Source organism: Mauremys mutica, chromosome 8 (genome assembly GCF_020497125.1).
Source record: "Mauremys mutica isolate MM-2020 ecotype Southern chromosome 8, ASM2049712v1, whole genome shotgun sequence".
Taxonomy (NCBI): domain Eukaryota; kingdom Metazoa; phylum Chordata; order Testudines; family Geoemydidae; genus Mauremys; species Mauremys mutica.
Genome location: NC_059079.1, coordinates 76,864,148 through 76,887,811, shown reverse-complemented (window position 1 = coordinate 76,887,811; position 23,664 = coordinate 76,864,148). Strand labels below are relative to the sequence as shown.

At 49.5% G+C, this 23,664-nt stretch overlaps 1 protein-coding gene across 1 annotated transcript in view; it reads right to left on the bottom strand.

Moving 5' to 3' along the window:
* The window catches only part of SIL1 (SIL1 nucleotide exchange factor), a 257,812-nt gene that overhangs the window by 5,658 nt on the left and 228,490 nt on the right, over positions 1–23,664 (bottom strand). The window contains exons 8-9 of the mRNA XM_045027870.1: positions 13,651–13,747; positions 219–383 (exon numbers count right to left, since the gene is read on the bottom strand). Coding sequence (XP_044883805.1) covers positions 219–383; positions 13,651–13,747 — 262 coding nt within the window. The remainder of the gene's footprint in view (positions 1–218; positions 384–13,650; positions 13,748–23,664) is intronic.

The window sequence follows — 23,664 nt, the reverse complement described above, 5'->3', positions numbered from 1 at the left end:
GCTGGGGTCCCAGGGGGCCATCAAGAATGAGAGGAGGGGTTGGATGGGGCGGCAGGGGGCAGTCAGGGGACAGGGAAGGGGGGGATGGGTCAGGGATCCCCGGGGGGTGTGTCAAGGAACATGGGGGATTGGGGGGGGGCCCAACCCCTCGTGAGGTGAGGAGGAGGGAACCTGTTGTTAATATTTTGGCAGCTCATCACTGCCCACAGCCCTCTTACCTTTTCCACAATCAGGTCATAGAGCAGCGTCACAACACGGATGTAGAGAGTCTCCATGCCATTTTCTTTGAAGAGATTTCTAAGTACTTGAAGGCCACCAAGCTTGAGGAACTGCAGCTGGGCATAGGGGAAGTGTCTCAGCATCGAAGACAAAGCAAAGAGAGCCTGGTAAGCACAACAGTTAATCAGTCTCCTAGTCCAGTGACAGCTGCCATTTCTGAATGAACTCTTGCCTAGCAATCTGCATTCTGAAGAGCCCTAGCATTCTGGCTTCATCTTCCTTTATGGAGTGCCACAAAAGGCAGCTGATTAATGCTACATAATATGGGTGCGATTTAAAAGCCCATCAACAATCTCACTTAATGACTTCTAATCAGGGGAGAAAAACACAACTGTGTTCACTCATGACTTGCTGTTCTGCAAACGCTTGCCCTTGTTAATTTAAATCTCTCCTCACCAGCGAGGTGGTATCTCTGCATGGATCCTGAGTGTGGTGTCTGATCCCCAACTATCTTCTAACAGATCAGCTACATGCCATTGTAAGCAATCTCATCATACCTTCCCCTCCATAACCTTATCAAGCTACAGGAACCTGAAGACCATGGGTATGTCTGCATTGCGGTCAGAGGTGTGAGAGCAGCTTGTGCAGACATACCCCCACTAGCTTTAATCTCGCTAGTTCAGGTACCAGAGCAGTGAAATTGCAGCACCATGTGTTTCAGGTGGGGCTGTACAAGCCTGCCCCTGCCCCTGGGTAATTACTCCTGATGAGCAGTGAAACTGCAGCAGCACAGACTTCGAGCTCTCTCAGTTAAAGCTAGTGTAGACATACCCCCTGCTTGGTCCTGCAACCTCTTCTGACTTCAGGGGTACTGTAGGTGCCCAATACCCCCCTCAGGATCGTGCCCTTTGACCTTTCTCCAGGTTAGATGCTGTCAATCCAGCTCTCACAGACAGACTGCCCGCATCAACTTTATACGCTCTCAGACTTTAAGGCCAGAAGGGACCATCATGATTTAGTCCAGGGGTTCTCAAACTTCATTGCACCATGACTCCATTCTGATAACAAAATTACTAGACTACACTGAGAAGGGGGACCAACCCCAAAGCCTGAGGACTTCAGCCCCATATGGGGGAGGGTTGGTGGTGTAATCTGAGCCCCGCTGCCCAGGGCTGAAGCTGAAGCCTGAGCCCCGCCCCGCAGGGCTGAAGACTTCCAGCTTCGGCTTTAGCCCTGGCCCCCAGCAAATCTAACACCAGTTCTGGTGACCCCATTAAAATGGGGTTGCGACACACTTTGGGGTCCTGACCCACAGCTTGAGAACCGCTTATCTAGTCTGACCTCCTGGACACTGCAGGCCACAGAACCTCACCCATCCATGCCGGTAATAGACCCACAACCTCTAGCTGAGTTACTGACATTCTCAAATCATGATTTAAAGACTACAAGTTAGAGAGAATCCACCATTTACTCTAGTTCAAACCTGCAAGTGACCCGTGCCCCACGCTGCAGAGGAAGGCCAAAAAAAACCCAGGGTCTCTGCCAACCTGACCCACGGGAAAATTCCTGCCCAACCCCAAATATGGCAACCAGTTGGACCCTGAGCATGTGGGCAAGACCCACCAGCCAGACACCTTGAGAAGAAATCTCTGTAACAACTCACAGCCCTCCCAATCTAGTGTCCCATCTCCAGCCATCGGGGATACTTGCTGCTAGCAGTTGCAGATCAGCTACATGCCATTGTAAGCAATCTCATCATACCTTCCCCTCCATAACCTTATCAAGCTCAGTCTTGAAGCCAATTAGGTCTTTTCCCCCATTGCTCTCCTTGGAAGGCTGTTCCAGAACTTCACTCCTCTGATGGTTAGAAACCTTCATTTAATTTCAAGCCTAAACTTGCTGACGGCCAGTTTATATCCATTTGTTCTTGTGTCCACACTGGCACTTAAATAACTCCTCTCCCTTCCTGGCATTTATAGCGAGCAATCATATCTCCCCTCAGCCTTCATTTGGTTAGGATAAATACGCCAACCTCTTTGGAGTCTCCTTTCATAAGGTAGGTTTCCATTCCTCTGATCACCTTAGCAGCCCTTTTCTGAACCGGTTCCAGTTTGAATTAATCTTTCTTAAACATGGGAGATCAGAAGTGCACACAGTATTCCAGATGCGGTCTCACCAGTGCCTTGTATAACGGCAATAACACTTCCCTGTCTCCACTGAAAATACCTCCCTGATGCATCCTAGAACTGCATTAGCCTTTTTCACAGCCACATCAAATTGGCAGCTGATAGTCTTCCTGTGATTAACCAATACACCTAGGTATTTCTACTCCTCTGTCACTCTCAACTGATACATCCCCAGGTTATAGCAAAAATGCTTGTTGTTAGTCCCTAAGTGCATGACCTTGCACTTTTCACTATTAAATTTCATCCCATTTCTATTACTCCAGTTTTCAAGGTCATCCAGATCTTCTTGTATGATATTCCGGTCCTCCTTCATATTGGCAATACCTCCCCCAACTTTGCATCATCCACAAATGTTATTAGCACACTCCCACTTTTTGTGCCAGTGTCATGAATGAAAAGCTTAACTTTATTATCTCAGCTTTATAGGATCTTCCAAGAGAACTTACTTTGGAGCAATTACTTTAAATGCTGTCAGATACAGCATACAGTTCATGGCACTGTCTCCCTATTAAAGCAGGTTCCAAACAGTTTTGTCTAGTGGTTCAGTCGCAGGACTGGCAGGCAGGATTTCTGGGTTGTATTCCTGGCTTTGCTACTGATTCACCATGTGACACATGGCACATCACTTTACCTTTCTGTGGCCCAGGTTCCCTCTCTGTGAAATGAGGAGAACACCATTGGCCTACCCTACAGGTGTACTGTGAGGACAATTGGCTGAGGCTGCTGCTTAGGCAAGGGTTACATCTGTCTGTATCTGCAGCAAGCAGTCTGCTGTTGCTACAGTTCCCCAAGGAGCGTGATAAACAAATGCAGCACTAGAGTGTGGAGTTGCACAAGAGGCTCTTTCTAAATACCAGAGCTGAGATGGGGAAAGGCTCTGTGCTCAAAGCTGTTGTAGCCCGTGCACCTTGCATTCCTCCTGCTATGGTGGGGATAAGCCCGAATATGCAGGAAGGAGCAGGTGACCAGTCCAAATGAGAGTGGAAACGAATGGCAAAGACATTGTTCTGAATCTTTCTAGTACTAGATACAAGGTTTGGGAGAGACGTAGGGCTAATGAGATTTTTACTTTGATTTGGTTTAGCTGCTGATATTAACTCAGTCTATGGTATTTATATAGCACCACAATACTGAAGCACTGAAACAGGGTAACATGAGAGAGGCAGGCTGCAGATCAAGATGGGTTTTGCTCTCACTGAGCTTTGTTAACTTGTATTTCAGGTAGGGTGACCAGATGTCCCGATTTTAGAGGGACAGTCCCGATTTTTGGGTCTTTTTCTTATATAGGCTCCTATTACCCCCCACCCCCTGTCCCGATTTCTCATATTTGCTGTCTGGTCACTCTAATTTCAGGTAGTAGGTCTGTTAAAATAGCCAAACTGGACCTATGCCCATCACTTGAACTGAACCCAAGCCAAAGATTTTCTCCTTCTGGAGGCTTTGCAGTCTGGATGCTGCGCCCAAATACCCTGAGAAAGCCTATGCTCAAACCTCCAGCCCAACCAGCAGAAATAGTACCAGTATTCTGGTGAATGTCACTTTGGCAGACACCCATCCAGCCCCATCAAAGCTCAGACAGCTTGGATAAATATTGAACTTCTGAGTGTTTCTCTAATCCTTCAGAACTCACTGATGTACACCCATCACTCTCACCTTCCTGTTCACTGCTCTCACTGAGTGCATCTTGTCTTAAACTGGATTATGAACTCTGATTCTGTGTGAGTACAGACCCAATTCTGCTTCGGCAATTTGGGCACTACCGCAGTACAGATAATTCATCCTAATATAAAGATTACTTTGGCTAGCGATAGAGACGTTTAGGTGCTCTCTCCCTTTCAGAGCTGTTACAGGCCTGTGGTTAAGGCTGAGGAAGGGGGCAATTTGTGGCTAAATTATTGATTTTTTACACCTCTCTGATATTCACAAAAATGGTTACTTGAGGCAACATGTTAAGTGGTAAGCAAGGCGGCCAGGCTGCCAGTCTACCCCTCAGGAAAGGCTGCTGCTGAAACGAGAACTATTACTGAGATCATCCATCTCAGAGCCTGCCAACAATGGGAATTGACTCCTTAGTGCACAACAGTGGGACGTGTTTCCTGCACCCACTGTGGGGAGATCAGAACAGACAGCTATTTTTTCTCAATCCAATAGATTTCTATTTTATAATCTCTTAGTTGCCCGCAGCAGTTTAGTGGATACTTCTGTCTCCTCCTCACCACAGTCCATAGTAACAGTGTGATGGCACGCTGACTCCTCCTCCACCCAAGCATGGCTGGATGGGAAATAGGACTCTCCTGCACTCACCATGTTTTCATTCTGATGGGAGTAAAAATCTCTCCCTGTCACGCACAAAAGTTACATGCATTGCAGCTGATGCTGAAGTACCACATCAGCCTGTAGTTCTGCACTACACACCAGAGCCATCCCCTTGGTTCAGAAAAAGGCCTTAAAGATTGTCATATTGGATGGTGGGGGCTTAGATTTGAAGAGAGACTGTCACAACTAGTAGTATTTTGCCTGGAAAGGGGACGGGTTAAGGAGATGAGACAGAAGCATCCAAATGATGACAAGGACAGTGAAAAAGGACAGTTACCTGTTCCGTAACTGGCATTTTTCGAGATGTGTTGCTCAAGTGTATTCCACAGTAGGTGTGTGTGCTAGCCACGTGCACCAGTGCCGGAAGTTTTTCCCTTAGCAGTACCCGTAGTGGGGGAGCACCGCTGCAACCCCTAGAGTGGTGCTTCTTTATCGCGCTATAAGGGGAGTGGCGCACTCCCCCCACCCTCAGTTCCTTCTTGCCAGACAACTCCGACAGAGGGGAAGGAGGGCGGGATGTGGAATACATCTGAGCAACACATCTTGAAGAACGCCAGTTACGGAACAGGCAGGGCCGGTGCAAGGAAGTTTCGCGCCCTAGGCGAAACTTCCACCTTGCGCCACCCACCCACCCAGCTAACCCCCTCTCCCCCACAGCAGCTAACCATGCCCACCCACCCCTCCCACCAGAGCCCCCCCCGCACGGCAGCTAACCCCGCCCACCACGGCAGCTAACCCAGCCCGCCACCCCCCCTCACCCGGGGAGCCCCCCTGCAGCAGCTACCACTCCCCACAATCTGCAGCTAACCCCGCCCGAGGAGCCCCCCCAACTCTGCAGCAGCTAACTCTGCCTGGGGAGCCCCCCTCCGCGGAAGCTACACCCCATCCCCTCTGCGGCAGCTAACCCCGCCCGGGGAGCCCCCCCCAGCTCACTTCTGCTCTGCCTCCTCCGCTGAGCACGCCGGCGCCGCTCTAATTCTCCTCCCCTCCCAGGCTTGCGGCGCCGACTGGAGGACAATTAGAGCGGGGGCTGTGTGCTCAGCGGAGGAGGCAGAGTGGAGGTGATCTGGGGTGGGGAGCTGTTCCCCTGTGCGCCCCCTCCCCGTTACCTCGGGCGGCCCTCCCCGCGCCCCCCCACCCCAGCTCACCTCCACTCCACCTCCGCGCCTGACCGGGCTTTTAGGCGCCCTCAACCACTAGGTGCCCTAGGCGGCCGCCTAGTTCGCCTAGTGGTTGCACCGGTCCTGGGAACAGGTAACTGTCCTTTCTTCTTCGAGTGATTGCTCATGTGTATTCCACAGGAGGCGACTCCAAGCTATATCTGATGGAGGTGGGTAGGAGTTTAAGGGTTTGCGGGACGGAGCACCGCCCTACCAAACCCGGCGTCACCTCGTGTTTGGGAGATGATCGCATAATGCAATGAAAAGCTGTGGACAGAGGACCACGTGGCAGCTCTACAAATGTCCTGAATATGGATGTGAGCTACATAGGCGGCCGACGAGGCCTGAGCTCTTGTAGAATGCGCCTTCATGATAGGTGGCAGGGGAATCCCTGCCAGGTCGTAACACGTGCATATGCACGAGGTGATCCAGCGGAAAATTGGCTGGGTAGGAACCAGTTGCCCCCTCATGCGTTCGGCTGATGCAACGAAAACTTGCGGGGATTTCCGGAATGGCCTGGTTCAGTCTAAGTAAAAGGCCTGCACCCTACGCACATCTAGCATGTGTAGGCGTTGTTCCTCATCAGAGGAATGAGGCTTGGGACAGAGTATCGGAAGGAAAATGTCCTGATCCATATGAAAAATCGAGACCACCTTCGGCAGAAAAGCAGGGTGTGGGCGAAGCTGGACCGCATCCCTGTGGAAGACTGTATACAGGGGTTCCGAGGTTAGGGCCCTAAGCTCCGAGACACAGCAGGCTGAGGTGATCGCCACCAGGAACGCTACCTTCCATGATAAGTGGGACCAGGAACACATGGCCAAGGGTTCAAAAGGGGGACCCATGAGGCGGGAGAGCACTAGGTTCAGGTCCCATAGCGGGACTGGGGGCCTGGCGTAAGGGAATGCCCGATCCAGTCCTCTCAAAAACCGGGATGTCATGTGATGGGAAAATACTGAGTGACCATGCACTGGAGGGTGGAAAGCCGAAATGGCCGCTAAGTGTACCCTGACCGAGGCGGGAGCTAGCCCCTGGGTCCTAAGGGACAGGAGGTAATTGCGGATGATGGGGAAGTACCCAGTAGCACATTCATGTTTTCAGAAGAGTGTGGCGGGTGCCAACAATTTTTCAAGGCTTATTTTGTATTTGTACATTAAATAATATGAAAAACATCATATTTAATAATATATGAATCCATAAGATCAAAAGGGTAATTTTACATGTAAAATGTATTAATTAAATTATTCGGCAATTACTCTTTCACCTTACCATGTGAATTTGCTCTTTTTATCTACCTGCAAGAAAAATTAAGGAGTTTTTACAAAATAAATATCATAAACAGTTTTCATTTTATGTTGAACTGCTGGTCCAAATATATTTATTATTCTTACTTTAACATAGAATGAAGCCTGCAGCCTCGGAGTTCTCTGTCCCCAGCAGGCGCGGGGCCGCAGCTTCTCTCCCCTGCTGGGCACTAGGCAGGCGCACATAAATGCCCCGGCAGGCATCCTGGCGCCTGTGGGCACCGCACTGGGGACCACTGACCTAGACCATTTGGCCAGGTAGGTCCGTTATGTGGATGGCTTTCTGCTTTCCTGCAGAACTTGCCTGACATTCTCCAAACACCTCCCTTCCTCCCCGTCTAACCATGGAGCAGCCATGCTGTCAGATGAAGCACGGCCAGGTTGGGATGGAGGAGGCATCCCCCGTCCTGGGAGAGGAGATCCGGTCAAAGCGGCAGCCTGCGCAGGGGGGCCACTAGAAGCTGCAGGAGGGTTCCGTACCAATATTGCTGGGCCCAATCCGGGGCTATGAGGATAATCCTTGACTTGTCTGCCTTCACCTTCTGTAAGACCTTGCCTATCGGGGAAATGGCAGAAAGGCATAGAACAGGTGGCCCGACCACCGAATCAGGAACGCGTCCGAGATTGCCCCCCTGCCCCTGGAGCAGAACTGGGGGCAGAGACGATTCTGAGCGGTAGCAAAGAGATCTACCAGGGGAGCTCCCCACTCTCGGAAGAGTTGCCGGGCGACCTCCCAGTGGAGTGATCACTTGTATTGGTGGGAGAAAACCCTGCTGAGATGATCGGCTCGCGTATTGCAAGTGCCGGGTAGGTGAAAAGCCCTCAGAGAGATATCATGGGCTATGCAGAATTCCCATAGGTCCAAGGCTTCCTGGCACAAGGCCGAGGAGTGCGTGCCCCTTGCCTGTTGATGTAAAACATCGCAGCCGTATTGTCTGTGAGGACTCTGACCATCTTTCCCCGTAGGTGCGGCCTGAAAGCTATGCACGCCAGGCGTACCGCCCTGAGTTCCCTGATGTTTATGTGCAGGGACAATTCTGAGGTCGACCATCTGCCCTGGGTTTGGAAGCTCCCCATATGGGCTCCCCACCCCAGGTCCGAGGCATCCGACACCAGATCTAGTGAGGGAGGGGTCTCTCGGAAGGGAATCCCTTGTAACATGTTGCTCAGGAGGGACCACCATTGCAGGTCGGCCACTACGTTAGGAGGTAACATGACCACCTTGTCCAGGTCATCCCTGGCCTGGGAATATTGGGAGGCCAGCCAGAGTTGGAGGGGCCTCATTCTGAGCCTGGCATGTCACACCACGGAGGTGCATGCTGCCATGTGGCCTAAGATTTGAAGGCACACCCTTGCCGTCGTCACGGGGAAGGCTGTGACTGAAGCTATGAGACTTTTGAGTGTTTCGAACCTGTCCCGGGGGAGAGAGGCCGTGGCCAACACCGAGTCTAACAGCGCCCCTATGAAGTGTATGCGCTGAACCAGCACTAACGTGGACTTGTCCTCATTCACCACTAGGCCTAGACTCTTCCAAGCGGCCAGCAGAAATTCCATCTAGGCCTGCACCTGGGACCGAGACTTGCCCTTGAGCAGCCAGTCGTCCAGGTATGGGAAAATTTGCAGCCCATTCCTCCTGAGGTGGGCTGCCACTACCGCCATGCATTTGGTAAAAACCCTGGAGGCCGTGGAGAGGCCAAAGGGAAGGACCGTAAACTGGTAGTCGTTCCGCCCTACCCAGAAGTGGAGGAAGTGCCTGTGATCCTCGAAAATATGGATGTGGAAATACGCATCCTGGAGGTCCAGGACTGCGAACCAATCCCCCGGGTCTAGGGATGGAATAATAGAGGCCAGGGAAACCATAGGGAACTTGTAATGGACCATAAATTGGCTGAGGTTCCGCAGGTTGAGGATGGGCCTGAGCCCGCCTTTTGCCTTCGGAATCAGGAAATACCAGGAGTAAAACCCTCTGCCCTGGAATTCCCGAGGTACGTTCTCCACCGCGCCCAGGGTGAGGAGGCGCGTCTCCTCCTGGTCTAAAAGGAGGGCGTGCTCCGGGTCCCCGGGGACCTCCGGAGGCGGGGAGTGGTTGGGGAGGGGGGCGCAAAGTGAACTGCAACATGTAGCCCTTGGAAATGGTGCTGAGGACCCACTGGTCCGACGTTATATGGGACCATTGCACTCAGAAGGCAGATAAACGGTTGCAGAACACAAACTTTATTAACTGGGGGGCTTCCCTGGCAACAGGCCTGGTGGCCCCCTGCAAAGAGTCAAAAGCACCTCTTCCCCTTTGAGGGGCCAGGTCGCGGGGCCGAGTGGGACTGGCGCTGGGACCTGTGTCTCTGCTCCCTCGGCCTCTTAGGTAGGGGCTCATATCTGCCTCTAGCTGAAAGCGCTGAGGTCTGTGGCCTGGGTTTGTCCTTTGCTGGTGGGACACATAGGCCCAGAGTTTGCAGGGTGGTGTGGGAGTCTTTCATCCCATGCAGATGGATGTCTGTTTGATCCGCAAACAGGGCCTTCCCGTCAAAGGGCAGGTCCTGCATGAGGGACTGGGACTCCGCGGACAGCCCCAACAGTGAGAGCCATGATGCCCTGTGCATGGAAATGGCCACGGCCATTGAACGGGCGGCTGTATCCGCCGCGTCCGAAGCCACTTGAAGAGCTGCTTTCGCAGCCGCCGCTCCATCATTGACCAAGGCTCTGAACTCCCTCTTGTCCCTTTCCTGGAGAAGAGGTTCAAATTTTGGCAGGGACCCCCATAAGTTAAAATCATACTGGCTCAGTAGGGCTTGGTGATTTGCCACCCTGAGCTGGAAGCTCGCCGATGAATAAACCTTCCTGCCGAAGGTATCCAGTCTCCTGGCGTCTTTATCCTTGGGGGTGGGCGCGTGTTGACCATGCCTCTCTCGGTGGTTTACAGACTCCATCACTAGAGAGTTGGGTGCCGGGTGAGAGTACAAGTATTCGTGCCCCTTTGCTGGTACAAAATACTTTCTCTCTGCCTTTTTAGAAATAGGTGTCAAAGAGGCCGGGGTTCACCAAAGCAAAGTTGATATAATAATAATAATACCACCTATCTCATAGAACTGGAAGGAACCCTGAAGGGTCATCAAGTCCAGCCCCCTGCCTTCACTAGCAGGACCAAGTACTGATTTTTTGCCCCAGATCCCTAAGTAGCCCCCTCAAGGATTGAACTCACAACCCTGTTGGCCACCCCCTGGTGGAGAGGTAGGGCCACATGGCCTGGTGCCGAGGAGGACAACACAGTGAACAGGGTGTCCGATGGCTCCTCCATCTCCTCAGCCTGAAGCTGGAGATTTGTGGCCACCCGCTTAAGGAGCTCTTGGTGAGCCTTAAAATCTTCCTGTAGGGTGGGTGGTGGTGCCACTATGGATTCCTCTGGTGCCGGTGAGGGGACCAGTTCTGCCCCTAGGGCGTCAGGCAGTACACGTAGTTCAGCCCCCAAGTCCGAGCCCGGGTGTGGTGCTGCTGGTTTGGTACCAGCTGACTTTTCCCGGTGCCGAGACGGGGACATAGAGTGTACCTGTGATGCCCTGGCCACTGAACGGGGTCTCGCTGGTGCAGGTAATTGGGGCCACGGTGCCCACTGACACTACTGCCCTTGCCAAGGCGCCCCTTGCCTCTGACCCGCTTGGGGACCGAGCGGAGCCGCTTGATCGTGGGGGGCGGTGTGGCCCGGGGATGGGCGGCTGGGTGCCGAAGCCGAAGTTGCTGAAGAACGCACGGTGCCATATGAGCGTCGGGAGTGTCCACGGCCGTGTCAGTGCCGACCTCGAGATTTAGACCTCGACGACGAAGACGTGTACCCGTCGGAGGTGCTGCTTCTAGATTCCCCCTGGCAACCATGGCTACGATGCCTGGGTGCCGATGACGGTCGAGGGGCGTTCCGAGCATGATGTCTGTTGGAGCAAACACTCGAATCTGAGCGTCGATGCCGATGGCGTCGAGACCTGCTCCTATAGCTTCAGTGGAAAAAGGAGCGTTGACGCCTCTTGTCTCGGTGCCTGTGACCTTTGTGGGTAGTGGAGGCCCCTCAAGACTCCTTCTCAGGCGAATCGGCCAACAGAGTGGAAGACTGGCGCGGGCTCCGGGATGGCCCCTCGGAACGGGTAGGTATCTGGTCCTCGGAGTGGGGGCTATGCCGGACCAGGGACGGTTGATGAGCTCCCAGCGGTGGCTTCCCTCAGGATTGGGGGCCCGTCTCAGGCGGTGCACCCGGCACCGGAAGGGCGAGGATGTCACACGCTCCCTGTGTTGCCTCTGGCGTCGATGGCATTCTTGCTGCAGGAGAGGCACGCGCAGACGGGACCGGACTACTCCGCTCAGCGCGAGTTGGAGGTCTGGTTCCCGAGGGGGATCGTGGGCTGGCCAACTCGGGTCCGGCCACACCCATCCTCTCAGTGCTGCTGAGTCCTCCCTGGCTTCTTGGCAGGGGAGCGGTGCCGACTGGTGGATGGAGCCTCACTCCACACCGATGATGTGGTGCCCGACACCGAGTCAGGTCGGCGTGCCGGTGCCGGGGCCAATGCCAACTCCATTAACAGGGCCCAGAGTTGGATCTCTCTTTCACGCTTTGTTCGAGGCTTGAATGATCTGCAGATTTTACAACGCTCACTTACGTGAGTCTTGCCCAGACAGCAAAGACACAGAGTGTGGGTCGCTCCTGGGCATAGAACTGCGACAGGAGTCGCACGACTTGAAGCCTGGGGCACGAGGCATGCCCCGAGCCAGGCAACTAACTAGAAACGCAATCTACGAAGAAGAGTTGTACTACTAAGGCTAGAAGCACTACAGCAGAGCTGGAGCACGAAGTTCCAACTACCTTCACTAGCGGCAAGAAGGAACTGAGGGTGGAGGAGTGCGCAGCTCCCCTTATAGCGTGATAAAGAGGCGCCACTCTAGGGGTCGCAGCAGTGCTCCCCCACTAGGGGTACTGCTAAGGGAAAAACTTCCGGCACCGGTGCACATGGCGAGCACGCATACCTACTGTGGAATACACATGCGCAATCATTCGAAGAAGAACCTTACCCTATCATAATACAAGAACAAGGGTCACTCAATTAAACTCCAGGCCATGGTGAAAGGGCTCTCTGGAGTCATTTGTTACTGCTCCGTCAGTAAACTAAATTAAAGAAAATATTGGGGTGATTTCTCTGCCTCTGGTGAGGTCACCCCGTCTCTGAATGCTGCCAGAAGTCTTTGAAAAAGACAAAAGTTTTGCTTTTGGAATGAAGCAGACTACACTCCAGGGCAATGGTTTTCAAACCTTTCTCTAGATACCTCCTCACCGTCCCTGTGAGATCATCACACGTGCTGGGCTAGGCCAGCAGGATGCTCAGTGTCTTTTTCAGGAACATGGTGTAAACATTTCTAGCAAGCGCAGCTTTACACAAGCCTGCCTGCCCAGCCTTGACAAGGAGGGAACCTTTTCATGCAAGTGAGTACATGCCTCAGTCTCTCCACTCCTGTGGCCCACACATTCCTTGAGACTCAGGGGTTTATCACAGGCTAGAGGGAAACACCTTCATGGGATCCTCTCTTAAAATACTGACAGCACATCACTGATATTAATGGCAGGTGCATTAAGGTTGAGTAACAGGAGCTACTTTTTCCACTCCTCCTGTGGAATTCACTGTACCAGAAGGTCACTGAGTCAAACACTGGGCCTGGATTTGAAAAGGAGCTAGATAATTTTATGGCCAACAACAACCGTTTGTAGCTTTGCATGTTAAGGTATGGGTAAATCAGATCTCATGCTTGAGCGAGTAAACTGATCACTGAAGGGGAGAGTGAAGAATCCTGTACCTCAACATACAGCACTGCACATTTAGCTAGGGGCATTAGGAGAGCTTTTTGTGTTCCTCTGAAGCATCAGATATTGGCCCCTGCTTGAGGCAGGATGCCAAAGTGGATGCAGCAATTATCTTCTCCAGAACATCAACTCCTACTATTCATTAGCCTGTGATCTTCATGCCGGGATCTGCTCCTTCCCTCCCAGACTAACATACAGCACTGCCTGCCCAACAGTATGAACTCACTGTGTGATCTGAGTTTTCCTTTTAAAGTAGGGCAAGGCCTATTGCTGCCAGAGGTGACAACAGTGGGCTGGCTAATGGCACTGTACACCAGAGAGGCAAGGTTTCCCTGTCAGTATACAACTGCAGCTTGTTAACTATAACATGGGTCACCTTGAGAGCACTGAAAGAAGAACAGAACCCCATCAGTCTGGGTGGAAGGGGGGGAATGCCCACAGACCTCAGGACTGAATCTGACCCTCTGAACATAGCCTAACACCGCTTCTGTGAATGCGCCTCAATATAAAGCACCACAGATCCATGAACAGGCGACACAGATCACATCACTATGTAATGATGCCAATGCAAGACTACACAATACACCTGGATGTCATATTTAGGAAACGTTAATACACACACATTTTGGCCAGCTTACCTTTTTCTTCACAGCTAATGGTTGTTCTGTAGCCAGAATAACCAGCAGTTTTTGTAGAGCACCACCCTCAATTGCTTCCACCTGAACTCTGGGATTGCTGAGGGAAAAAGCAAAATGAACATCAGGAACAGACACTGGATCACAGGGAAACTAAACAGGTTAGCACACACTTTGCTGCAGGCTTGTTTCTAGGTAAGGGGTTTTGTTTTTTTTAATAGTGGGGATGAGTTACTTTCAAGATGTACTGTAAGGCATTAATGATTATTAAGCACCTATTTCAAATTGGATTGTTTAACAACATTTGCCTCAATTCCTCCCTGTATGAGGGACTGTCTACGAAGATGACATCTGCTGGTGAAATTTGGCACTGCATACCTGATCTAGGAACCGTTTTTGTCATTAGGGTAAGCACATGTTTTTGTGTACATAAAACCTCAAGCTAAACAGAAACACTTATTTTTAAAAGCCAACCCGATGCTGACAGTTGCCATGTACTTTCTTTACTCCAAAGAGAACTATTAGCACAGGCAGGGTCATCTAAATGTGAGTGATTTTGGAGATCCTAGTATCACATTGCAAAACATTTTGCTGCTTTCTCCTGATCAGAATGAATACATCCCTGATAGAAGATTGTGAGGGTGCCTCTGGCATCAGCGCCACCACCACATGACCCTGGGTGTGAGCTTCTGAGGCTACCTGGAGGATGAGAGGGAGGGCCAGTGAGGGAAACAATATAGTAGCCATCTGTATGCAATCTGAACATGGAGAACAATGCGCCTGGTCTGAAATCAGTGACATTTCCAAAGTCAAACTATGTATGGCAGATCAACAATGAAACCATCCAAGATCCCAGTTTGAAAACTCAATATATGGAAAATTGCAACCACATTTCTGCATAAACTACCATCTATTTTCATTTAGGTGTCATGGCTTCTGTTAATTCCTTTCATTAATAATTAAAGTTGTGTTACTTAATTAGCCAACTAGCTCACATTTGAGCATGGGGCAGAATCTTCCCTCTCCAGTTTCTGTTACTCCTTCTTGTGGCCTGCATGGCAAAAGGTTGCAGCAGAGAAGGTGCGGTTAGTAGACCAGGGCAGTTCACAAATGCAGATCTGTGATTTCAGTGAGTCACCTCCTTCATTTACCTGCCCTGTGCTAATGGAAGCTAAGCTGCCACAGGCCTGGCACCACCCAGCTGAGCCACCATGCTGATTTGAAGAGTCCCTATTTGCATCACCACCAAACCCTCCCAGTCTGACTCTCAATACCCTTGTCTTGCTGAGGCAGCCAAAGCCGGGTGTGAGGTGGTGAGGACTACTCCAACAGCTGGATATCAGCAGGTTGCCCAGAAACATCACACCTTCCTTTGTTCTGATTGGGTGATTCCAGCCGGTGGATCCCTTTACAGAAGCTTCTCTCCTCTTTTGTGTAGGTATGTATTTATTTATCGCAGGATCGTGCTAGTCAAAAGTTAGCCTGCATTGTTAAGTCCAGGACAGATACTCTAGATCTTTTCCTTCATATAACCTTTAGGAGGCAAAGGGAGGCATGTATGGTACAATACCATATTTAACATTGGGTAAAGGCCATCATACTCCTTGGTTGGCTGTAAAGTGAAGTCAGTGTCCCAATCAATTTCAAACGGACTGGCTTGGTTGAGGGGGGCATCTGAAACGTACCTGCTGAGGGAAATGTGGCTTTGCAAGTTAACTAACCATGCTGGCTACCAAAGGTCTGGTCTACACTACTGACCTATATCAGTATAACTACGTCACTCAGGGGTGCTCAAACTCTAGCCTCATCTGGAGGCATAAGCAACATTTCAGTTCTGGTGCCATGTAACTGACAGACTGGCACCGAAAAGATCAATATAATCAGTAGTGCAACAGAAAGTGAAACGTGACTGACATAACCTGAAGTGATGGCAGCACAACACATAAGGGGCATGCTAGGCATTCTGTGCTGTTCCTTCTGGGTGTACTAGGTTCTCATTAGTAAATATCTTTTTGTTACCACAGGTGTTAACCTAGCAATGATCTCTCCCATCACCATTTCTCGCCTCCCGTTCACACCAATTGCTCCATTAAACCCTTTCACTTTATATTGTAACCCTTAATGGCCTTTTACTCCAGTTCTCACTTTCCATCTCTCTCTTTGTTCCTCAGTTTCTATTAACATGCTGATTTATTTAAACACTTCTCTGTCACTGCCCAGCCTGTATCCTAGGACCCATCTTTCCCCACACCTGCAAAAGGGAACTTTGTCCCTAAAGCTCATGAATTATAAATTATGACTTGGGTCTAACACACACACAAAGTCTCACGTTATGCAGTTTGCCTTATGGATTATAAATGGCTACAACCACCCGTCCACATGGGCTGGAGCTGTATAATTCCAGTTCTTGACCTGAACTGCCCCATAGTTTGTGGGTCTTGGGTCCAGCTAACACCTTGGCTTCAGGAGTTCTCATATGTTGTGGTGCACGTGCGCACTTCAGGTAAGGCAGCTGACACAAGAGGGCATCAAGGAAGGCAACACATTCCTTACGGCCTCTTCCCAGATAACGTTGCACAGCAGGGTGGGGGTTTGAATAAAGTGTGCCCATCACATATGGGGTATATGAACCATCCAGTGCAAGGCAGACTGGGTCTGGCTAGGCCAGGGAAAACACGATGCTGGGCACATTTTACTGCCTCTCTGAAACCCTTGGTGGGCATGTGTGCTGCAGCCTGCCAGCTGGGGAGCTGACCATACAAGCTCGCTGCTTTCCAGGCAGTATTTTATACACACTTCATGTGCTCTGATTTGCAGATCCAAATTTACACACAGTAATAACAATCAAAAGGCAGGGAGGCTCCAGGGTTAGTACAGGAGGCTGGGAATCACTATTTCTGGGCTGTATTCACTATTCTGTCACCAACTCACTGTGCCATCTTGGGAAAGTCACCTGGAGCCAGCTCCTGCCAGCCTTATTATGGGCTATTCCTAGGGTTTGGTACTGCTCAGCTTGAGTGGCCAAATCCAGCCCTTAACCAGTAGGTGGCTCGTTTTACCCAATGGGGTTAGTACCATTAACACAAGGGTGCTGGGAGGGTGATTTCTTTAATGTCTGCGAAGTGCTTGGCCAGCCTGGGCGGATAGGGGCTTTCAGGTCTGAGATAAGTTCAGAACCCTGGACACCCAAGAGGCCAACATGCATAAAGCAGGTTGCAGAGTCCTGTTTATACCACTGCACATGAAGACATATTATCTCTCTTTTTTACTGTGAGCAATTCTAGTCAGACTGTTCCCTGAGTGCTGAGCTCTCATTGGGGAGGTAATGGGGTGGGCTCAGCCTTTTTCAATCTCCTGAAAATACTTTATAGAGGTTTAAAGTTAGTGCTGCGGCGTGCTTCTTTGGGGGTGAGCGTGGAAGTGTCTAGATGCTGAAGGGTTCCTCCTTGGTGGGGTTGGCGGTGAGAAATGAATATGCACATTTGGACCAAAATGTCTAGCTCTCTTTGTGCCTAATCCCAAGCGACGCTCAGCACTCAGTACCCCTGGGGCACTTGCTTTCTGAGGATAGAATACGGTGAATCAGCCTTTGAAGCAGCACTAGTGCTGCAGTTAGACTAAGGTCACATGTCGCTGCTACAGTTGAACATTTAGAGTTGTTACGATTACCAGAAAGCTGGAGCAGCCAGTGCCAAGAAACATACAAGAGATAAAGACAGAGACAGGCAAAGGAGGTCATAAAAACAGAAAGACAAATGGGTTTGGGCAGGGAGAAGCACTGAATTGAACCGATGGCTTAATATTAGCTCATAAAAATGAAGCAAACATAAAGCTTTCCTGTGTCAATCAGGGTGTGAGGCAATCTATCAGAAAGCATTTCTGCAGGGAGATTAGAAGCAGGATCAATATGGGTTTTGCTTTTCTTATCGTTATAATGACTCTGTGTTTTGGAGGCGGCAGATCTAATGTGTGGATTCCAGATTCTAATTACCAGATTGACCTCAATATAGAAAAAAACAAAATTGTGAAAGCCACCTACTAATGGCTTCCTTTGATTATTTTCCTCACTCAGTAGCTGAGATACTGAGAGACTCTATTAATAACAAACCATATTTTGTGGACTGAATAGCAGAAGCACAATAAAGCAGCAGCCAGTACTATACAAGGTGTCAAGGAAAGAAAATCCAGCTGCTTTTCTTTCCAGCCTGGCTCTCCACTTGCAAAGCTTTCGAGGAAATGAAGCCTCTGTTGGAGGATTTTGGGGGTGGAGGAGTTGAAGACAGCAAATTTTTCAAGTCAAGGAGAGTTCCACCTACATCCAGGGGGTTGTGGAAAATGAATGGCCAACCAGGATTGAATAATGGCTGAGATGTGGTAATGGAGACTGAAGCTACAGTGTCAAAGCAGAGAAAAGGCAAAGAATAAGTAACCCTGAGGGAATGGTACTGGAAGGTATAACAAATCCCTCCATTCCAAAGATACCACAGCACATTATAAACATCAGTTAAGCTGTTTCGTGTGAGGCAAGAGGCCTTACACAATGTATAATTCACCGGTGAGACTCAGTGCCTTAAGATATCACTGAGGCAAAAGGCTTAGTAGGATTCAAGAAAGGGATGTCAAGTATCAGGGGGTAGCCGTGTTAGTCTGTATCCACAAAAACAACGAGGAGTCTGGTGGCAGTTTAAAGACTAACAGATTTATTTGGGCATAAGCTTTCGTGGGTAAATAAACCATTTCTTCAGATGCATGGAATGAAAATTACAGATGCAGGCATTGTTATACTGACACATGAAGAGAAGGGAATTACCTCACAAGTGGAGAACCAGTGTTAACAGGGCCAATACAATCAGGGTGAATGTAGTTCACTCCCAATAATTGATGACGAAGTGTCAATTCCAGGAGAGGAAAAGTTGCTTCTGTAATGAGCCAGCCACTCCCAGTCCAAATTAATGGCGTTAAATTTGCAAATGAATTTTAGTTCTTCAGTTTCCTCTTTGAAGTCTGTTTCTGAAGTTTTTTTGTTCAAGTATGGCTACTTTTAAATTTGTTATAGAATGTCCAGGAAGATTGAACTGTTCACTTACTGGCTTTTGTATGTTACCATTCCTGATGTCCAATTTGTGTCCATTTATTCTTTTCTGTACAGAATGTCCAGTTTGGCCAATGTACATGGCAGTGGGGCATTGCTGGCATATGATGGCATATATCACATTAGTAGATGTGCAGGTGAATGAGTCCCTGATGGTATGGCTGATATGGTTGGGTCCTCTGATGGTGTCACTAGAGAAGATATGGGGACAGAGTAGGCAATGAGATTTGTTACAGGGTTTGGTTCCTGGGTTGGTGTTTCTGTGGAGTGGTGTGTAGTTGCTGGTGAATATTTGCTTGTGAGTATTTGCTTCAGGTTGGGGGGTTGTCTGTAAACAAGGACTGGCCTGCCTCCCAAGGTCTGTGAGAGTGAGGGATCGTTTTCCAGGATAGGCTGTAGATTGTTGATGATGTGCTGGAGAGGTTTTAGCTGGGGGCTGTATGTGATGGCCAGTGGTGTTCTGTTATTTTTCTTGTTGGGCCTGTCCTGTAGTAGGTGACTTCTGGGTACCTGTCTCACTCTGTCAATCTGTTTCCTCACTTTCCTGGGTGGGTACTGTAGCTTTAGGAATGCTTGATAAAGATTTTGTAGGTGGTTGTCTCTGTCTGAGGGATTGGAGCAAATTCGGTTGTATCTTAGGGCTTGGCTGTAGACAATGGATCGTGAATTGACACCTCTTCATCAAATACTGGGAGTGAACTACATGCACCCTGATTGTATTGGCCCTGTTAACACTGGTTCTCCACTTGTGAAGTAAGACCCCTTCTCTTCATGTGTCAGTATAACAATGCCTGCGTCTGTAATTTTCACTCCATGCATCTGAAGAAGTGGGTACCCACGAAAGCTTATGCCCAAATAAATCAGTTAGTCTTTAAGGTGCCACCGGACTCATAGGTGCCAACTCCGTGGGTGCTCCGGGGTTGGAGCACCCACGGAAAAAAATTGGTGGGTGCTCAGCACCTACTGGCAGCTCCCTGTGGCCCCGGCCCACTCCCTGCTCCAGCTCACCTCTGCCACCACCTCCTCCACGAGCGCGCCACCGCGTCCTGCTTCTCCCCACTCCCTCCCAGCACTTGCGCCAGGAAATAGCTGATTCGTGGGACAGGGAGGGAGAGGGGAGGAGGGGGAACGCGGTGCGCTGGGGCAAGAGGCATGGCTGGGGCAGGGATTTGGGGAAGGGATCCAATAGGGGCAGGGAGTGGCGGAGTTAGGGCGGGGACTTTGGGGATGGGATTATAATGGGAGTGGGGCCAGAAGCGGGGAAAGGGTGGGGTCAGGGCAAGGCCAGGGGTGGGGGGGCATGGGCACCCACCGGAGAAAGTTGGCACCTATGACCGGACTCCTTGTTGTTTTTAAGAAAGGGATGGGACATTGATGTGGATAATAAGAATATCCACAGTTAGATCAGATAGAATAAAAATATAAGGAATATAAAGCCACATGTTTCAGGGCATAGGCCAAGCACTACCTTATAGCGAAGGAGGAACCTTTCCCTATGGCAGTGGTTCTCAAACTTTTGTACGGGTGACTCCTTTCATACAGCAAGCTTCTGAGAGCAACCCCCCTTTGTAAATGAAAAACACTTTTTTAATATTTAATACTATTATAAATGCTGGAGGTGAATCAGGGTTTGGGGTGGAAGCTGACAGCTTGTGACCCCCCCCCGTGGAATAACCTCACAACCCTCTGAGGTGTCACGACCCCCAGTTTGAGAACTCCTGCCCTATGTGAAGGTTATCCTTCAATTGTCCATTGTGGCGTGCTTTGCACCTTCCTCTGCAGCATATGGTACTGGCTACTCAGAGACATGACATTGGACTTGCTGGACCCCTGGTCTAACAGCAATTGCCATAGTCCCAGGGCTTTTCCAACCACCCCAATACCAGTTCACACAGTGGTCCAAACACTTTTCCATTGGTCCAGCTGGTGCACAAATTACAAACCATAATGTTCCTGCATTTATAGATGCACAAGTGCAGACTTCCATATCTCTGGTCTGTAAATGCAAAGCACGGCCTGTAAGGTCATGTGAGTTTGTAAAGTCCCTACGCTATGGCTCAAGCCTCACTGAACCTGGCCTTTGCACTACATACAGGTAATCGTCGGCCTAAAGATGAACAGTCCAGTGTTTGATTGAGAGATAAGTTCAAGGACCAGAACTAGAACATTAGCGTTTGGATGGCTCTGCCAGCCACCGAAAAAAATGTTTTAGATACCCTTTGATTTGTGTATCAATATGCCTTGCAGCAGGGCCTATTTCCTGGGGGTCAGGACAAACACTTGATGCATACACCAACAGATACATTCAGTTCTTTTATGTGAGCCCTCTCTGTCACCATTTCAAGAGGCATGCTGAAGTCTTCCTGAAAAGTAAAGTTCGCGCAGGGCCCTATAGCACATTGGCTGCTGCAGTTGGTTGGAGAGAGGTGTGTCTCAGAATCTCAGAGAGACAACTTTTCAGCAGTCACATATTTTCTATGTCCAGGTTCTCCACATGTGTTTCAGACACCTCTGTGAATTCAACACAGCAGAGATGCCTGAGTTGCCTGCCTCTGCTTCACTCTTTAACCTTGGCATCTAAATTAATGAGAACAAGTTCTGCAAAGCTGCCCTACCAAAACAGAGCAGCCACTCTCTGGCATCAATATCTAACAGTGATCGGTCTGAAAGGGCGTGTGAGCTGAACTCCATGTAGCTGCGTGACAAATTTTCTCCATCTCAACATGCTGGGAAATGCTCTACGGTGTTGCTCCTAGCATTCAGCAGAATGAACCCTGATGTCTTCTGGGAATGGCACAAGCCTCCTGCAGGTGACAGCTCACTCAGAGACAGGGTAGGCTCTTTGACCTAGCTTAGCATTTGAACTTTTTCACCTATGCTACAAAGTGTAGTGGAGCTTAGGAACGGCAGCTGGGCCACCAAGGGAGTAGCTTAGAGTTCCCTCATCCAGTTTGTGAAGCAAAAACTCATCCTTGACTGAATGGAGTCCAAGAAAGAACAATGAAATCCCAACTTTGTGGGAAACAGTGTCAGTTCTCCTTATGGAGCACCCAGAAGCGAGTCTGTAGCTCATTTATCCTATAAAGAGAGGTGATGGACAGAGGAAAAGTCACTTTGAATGACAAATGTGCAAAGAACGGTCCTTGGAAAGCTCAGAAGGATGATCGATGACATTTTTAGACTCTGGATCAAGATCCAGGATAGTTATGTGGTCAGAGGACATTTGTGCATTAGAGAGGTCTGGCAATAAAGAGATAAGAAAAGAGACCTATTCTGGAATAACCATCTGAATGCTGAGAAGGCCTCAACCAAGGACTCATTTGGGCCAGAGAGGTAAGTACACTTTGACACAGCCATCCTTCATGGACCAAAGTCTAGCAACTGACACACTGCTGCACAAACTGCTCAGAAAAAGAAAATTCAGCTAAGTACTAGCTGTGTGGTGAAATCCAGTTACTGGAGCAAGCCAAAAATAGGCTGTGAATAAGCCAGGGGACTGCAGAGATTGCTAATTATATTTTTTAAAGCTTGAGAAACGCCAGGGGCTGACTTATTTGGTTCCCAGTGAAATCCAGTCAGTGCTGTGACCCAGGATGGAGCTCTTTAAATGGTGTGTGTGTGTGTGTGTTCGTTCGTATAACCATCTTCATTTGTTTTCTGTTTTGTGCCTGGAAGGAAACTGTATTTGCTGTTGATCCTATAAATAAAGTTGACTCATATCTCAAACTGTTCTGGGGTCTTAGGGCTTGTCTCCATTTGAAATCTGTTGTGGGTTAACTTGAGTTACTTTGCATTAAAATGCCTTCCGTTCACAAACAAAATATTTGTAGTGAATCTTCTAGCAATTTAATTTCTCTTTTTCAACCCCCTGTGGATCCAGGCTTATGGAGATGGGGGATGAGTTTACCTGGAGCAAACTAGGTATGGCCACATCCCCCTCCTGAAACAACTGTTGTGCACATGCCAAGCCATCCTACTAGTATCCTGCACTGCTTTGTTGGCTACCTGGGTCGTCCTCCATGTCTACCTGAATACCCTCTATGGCTCCAGGATCATCCTGACCAGATGTCACCTTTTCATTTAAATAGTTCCATGCAACCAGGTGCCATCTTTGGGATTCCATCTCATGTGGAGTTTGCATAATCTATTGATCAGCCATGCCTTGTTTTTTGCCATGGTCCCATACTGAGATTGTGGACTTTATTGCTCTCTGGGGAGAGGAGCATGATCAGGCCCATTGGAATAGCAGCCCCTTCGCACAGAACTACAGGTGGCTATCACCACAAGTGCAGGATAGGGCACAACTGGGACACCCTCCAATGCCACAGTAAGGCAAAGGAACTTTGGCTGGAGTACAAGACTGCTGAGTACAACAGGATCTCTGGGAGAGCAAGCACAGTCTGCTGGTACCATGAGAAGCTGGACCGTCTATTTGTCGGAGATAATACGATTCAACTGCAGCATTTTGTGGGCTCTGACTGAACCTCAAAACCAGGATCTTGTCAACCCAGTAAACCCTGAAGCAGACAGTCTCAGAGTCCAGGATCACCACACAACACAGCCAGAGGATCAGCCTGAACCAGAGGCAAAGGCACAAACTGTAAAGGACCAATTCCAATATGTCTGGAATGATACATTAAAATAGGACTGTATGGTAGGGAGACACCGTGTGTGTTAACTAGGAGACTCTCTGAAGGAATAGCACTTACTGTAGCAGTGCACTCAGAAAAGAAAAAGCAAAGTAGTAGTATTTCTGACTCAATTTTATTAATGCCCTCAGCTTTGAGCCAACATGAGCTATTATGAGGTAAATTGCTCAAATCACGCTACGCTTACATTTCAAAAAAGGAAGAGATTTTAAGGCACTTTAAGGACAGCATCATTGTCCCAACATACACAACAACATCTAAAAAGGCACTGTAATA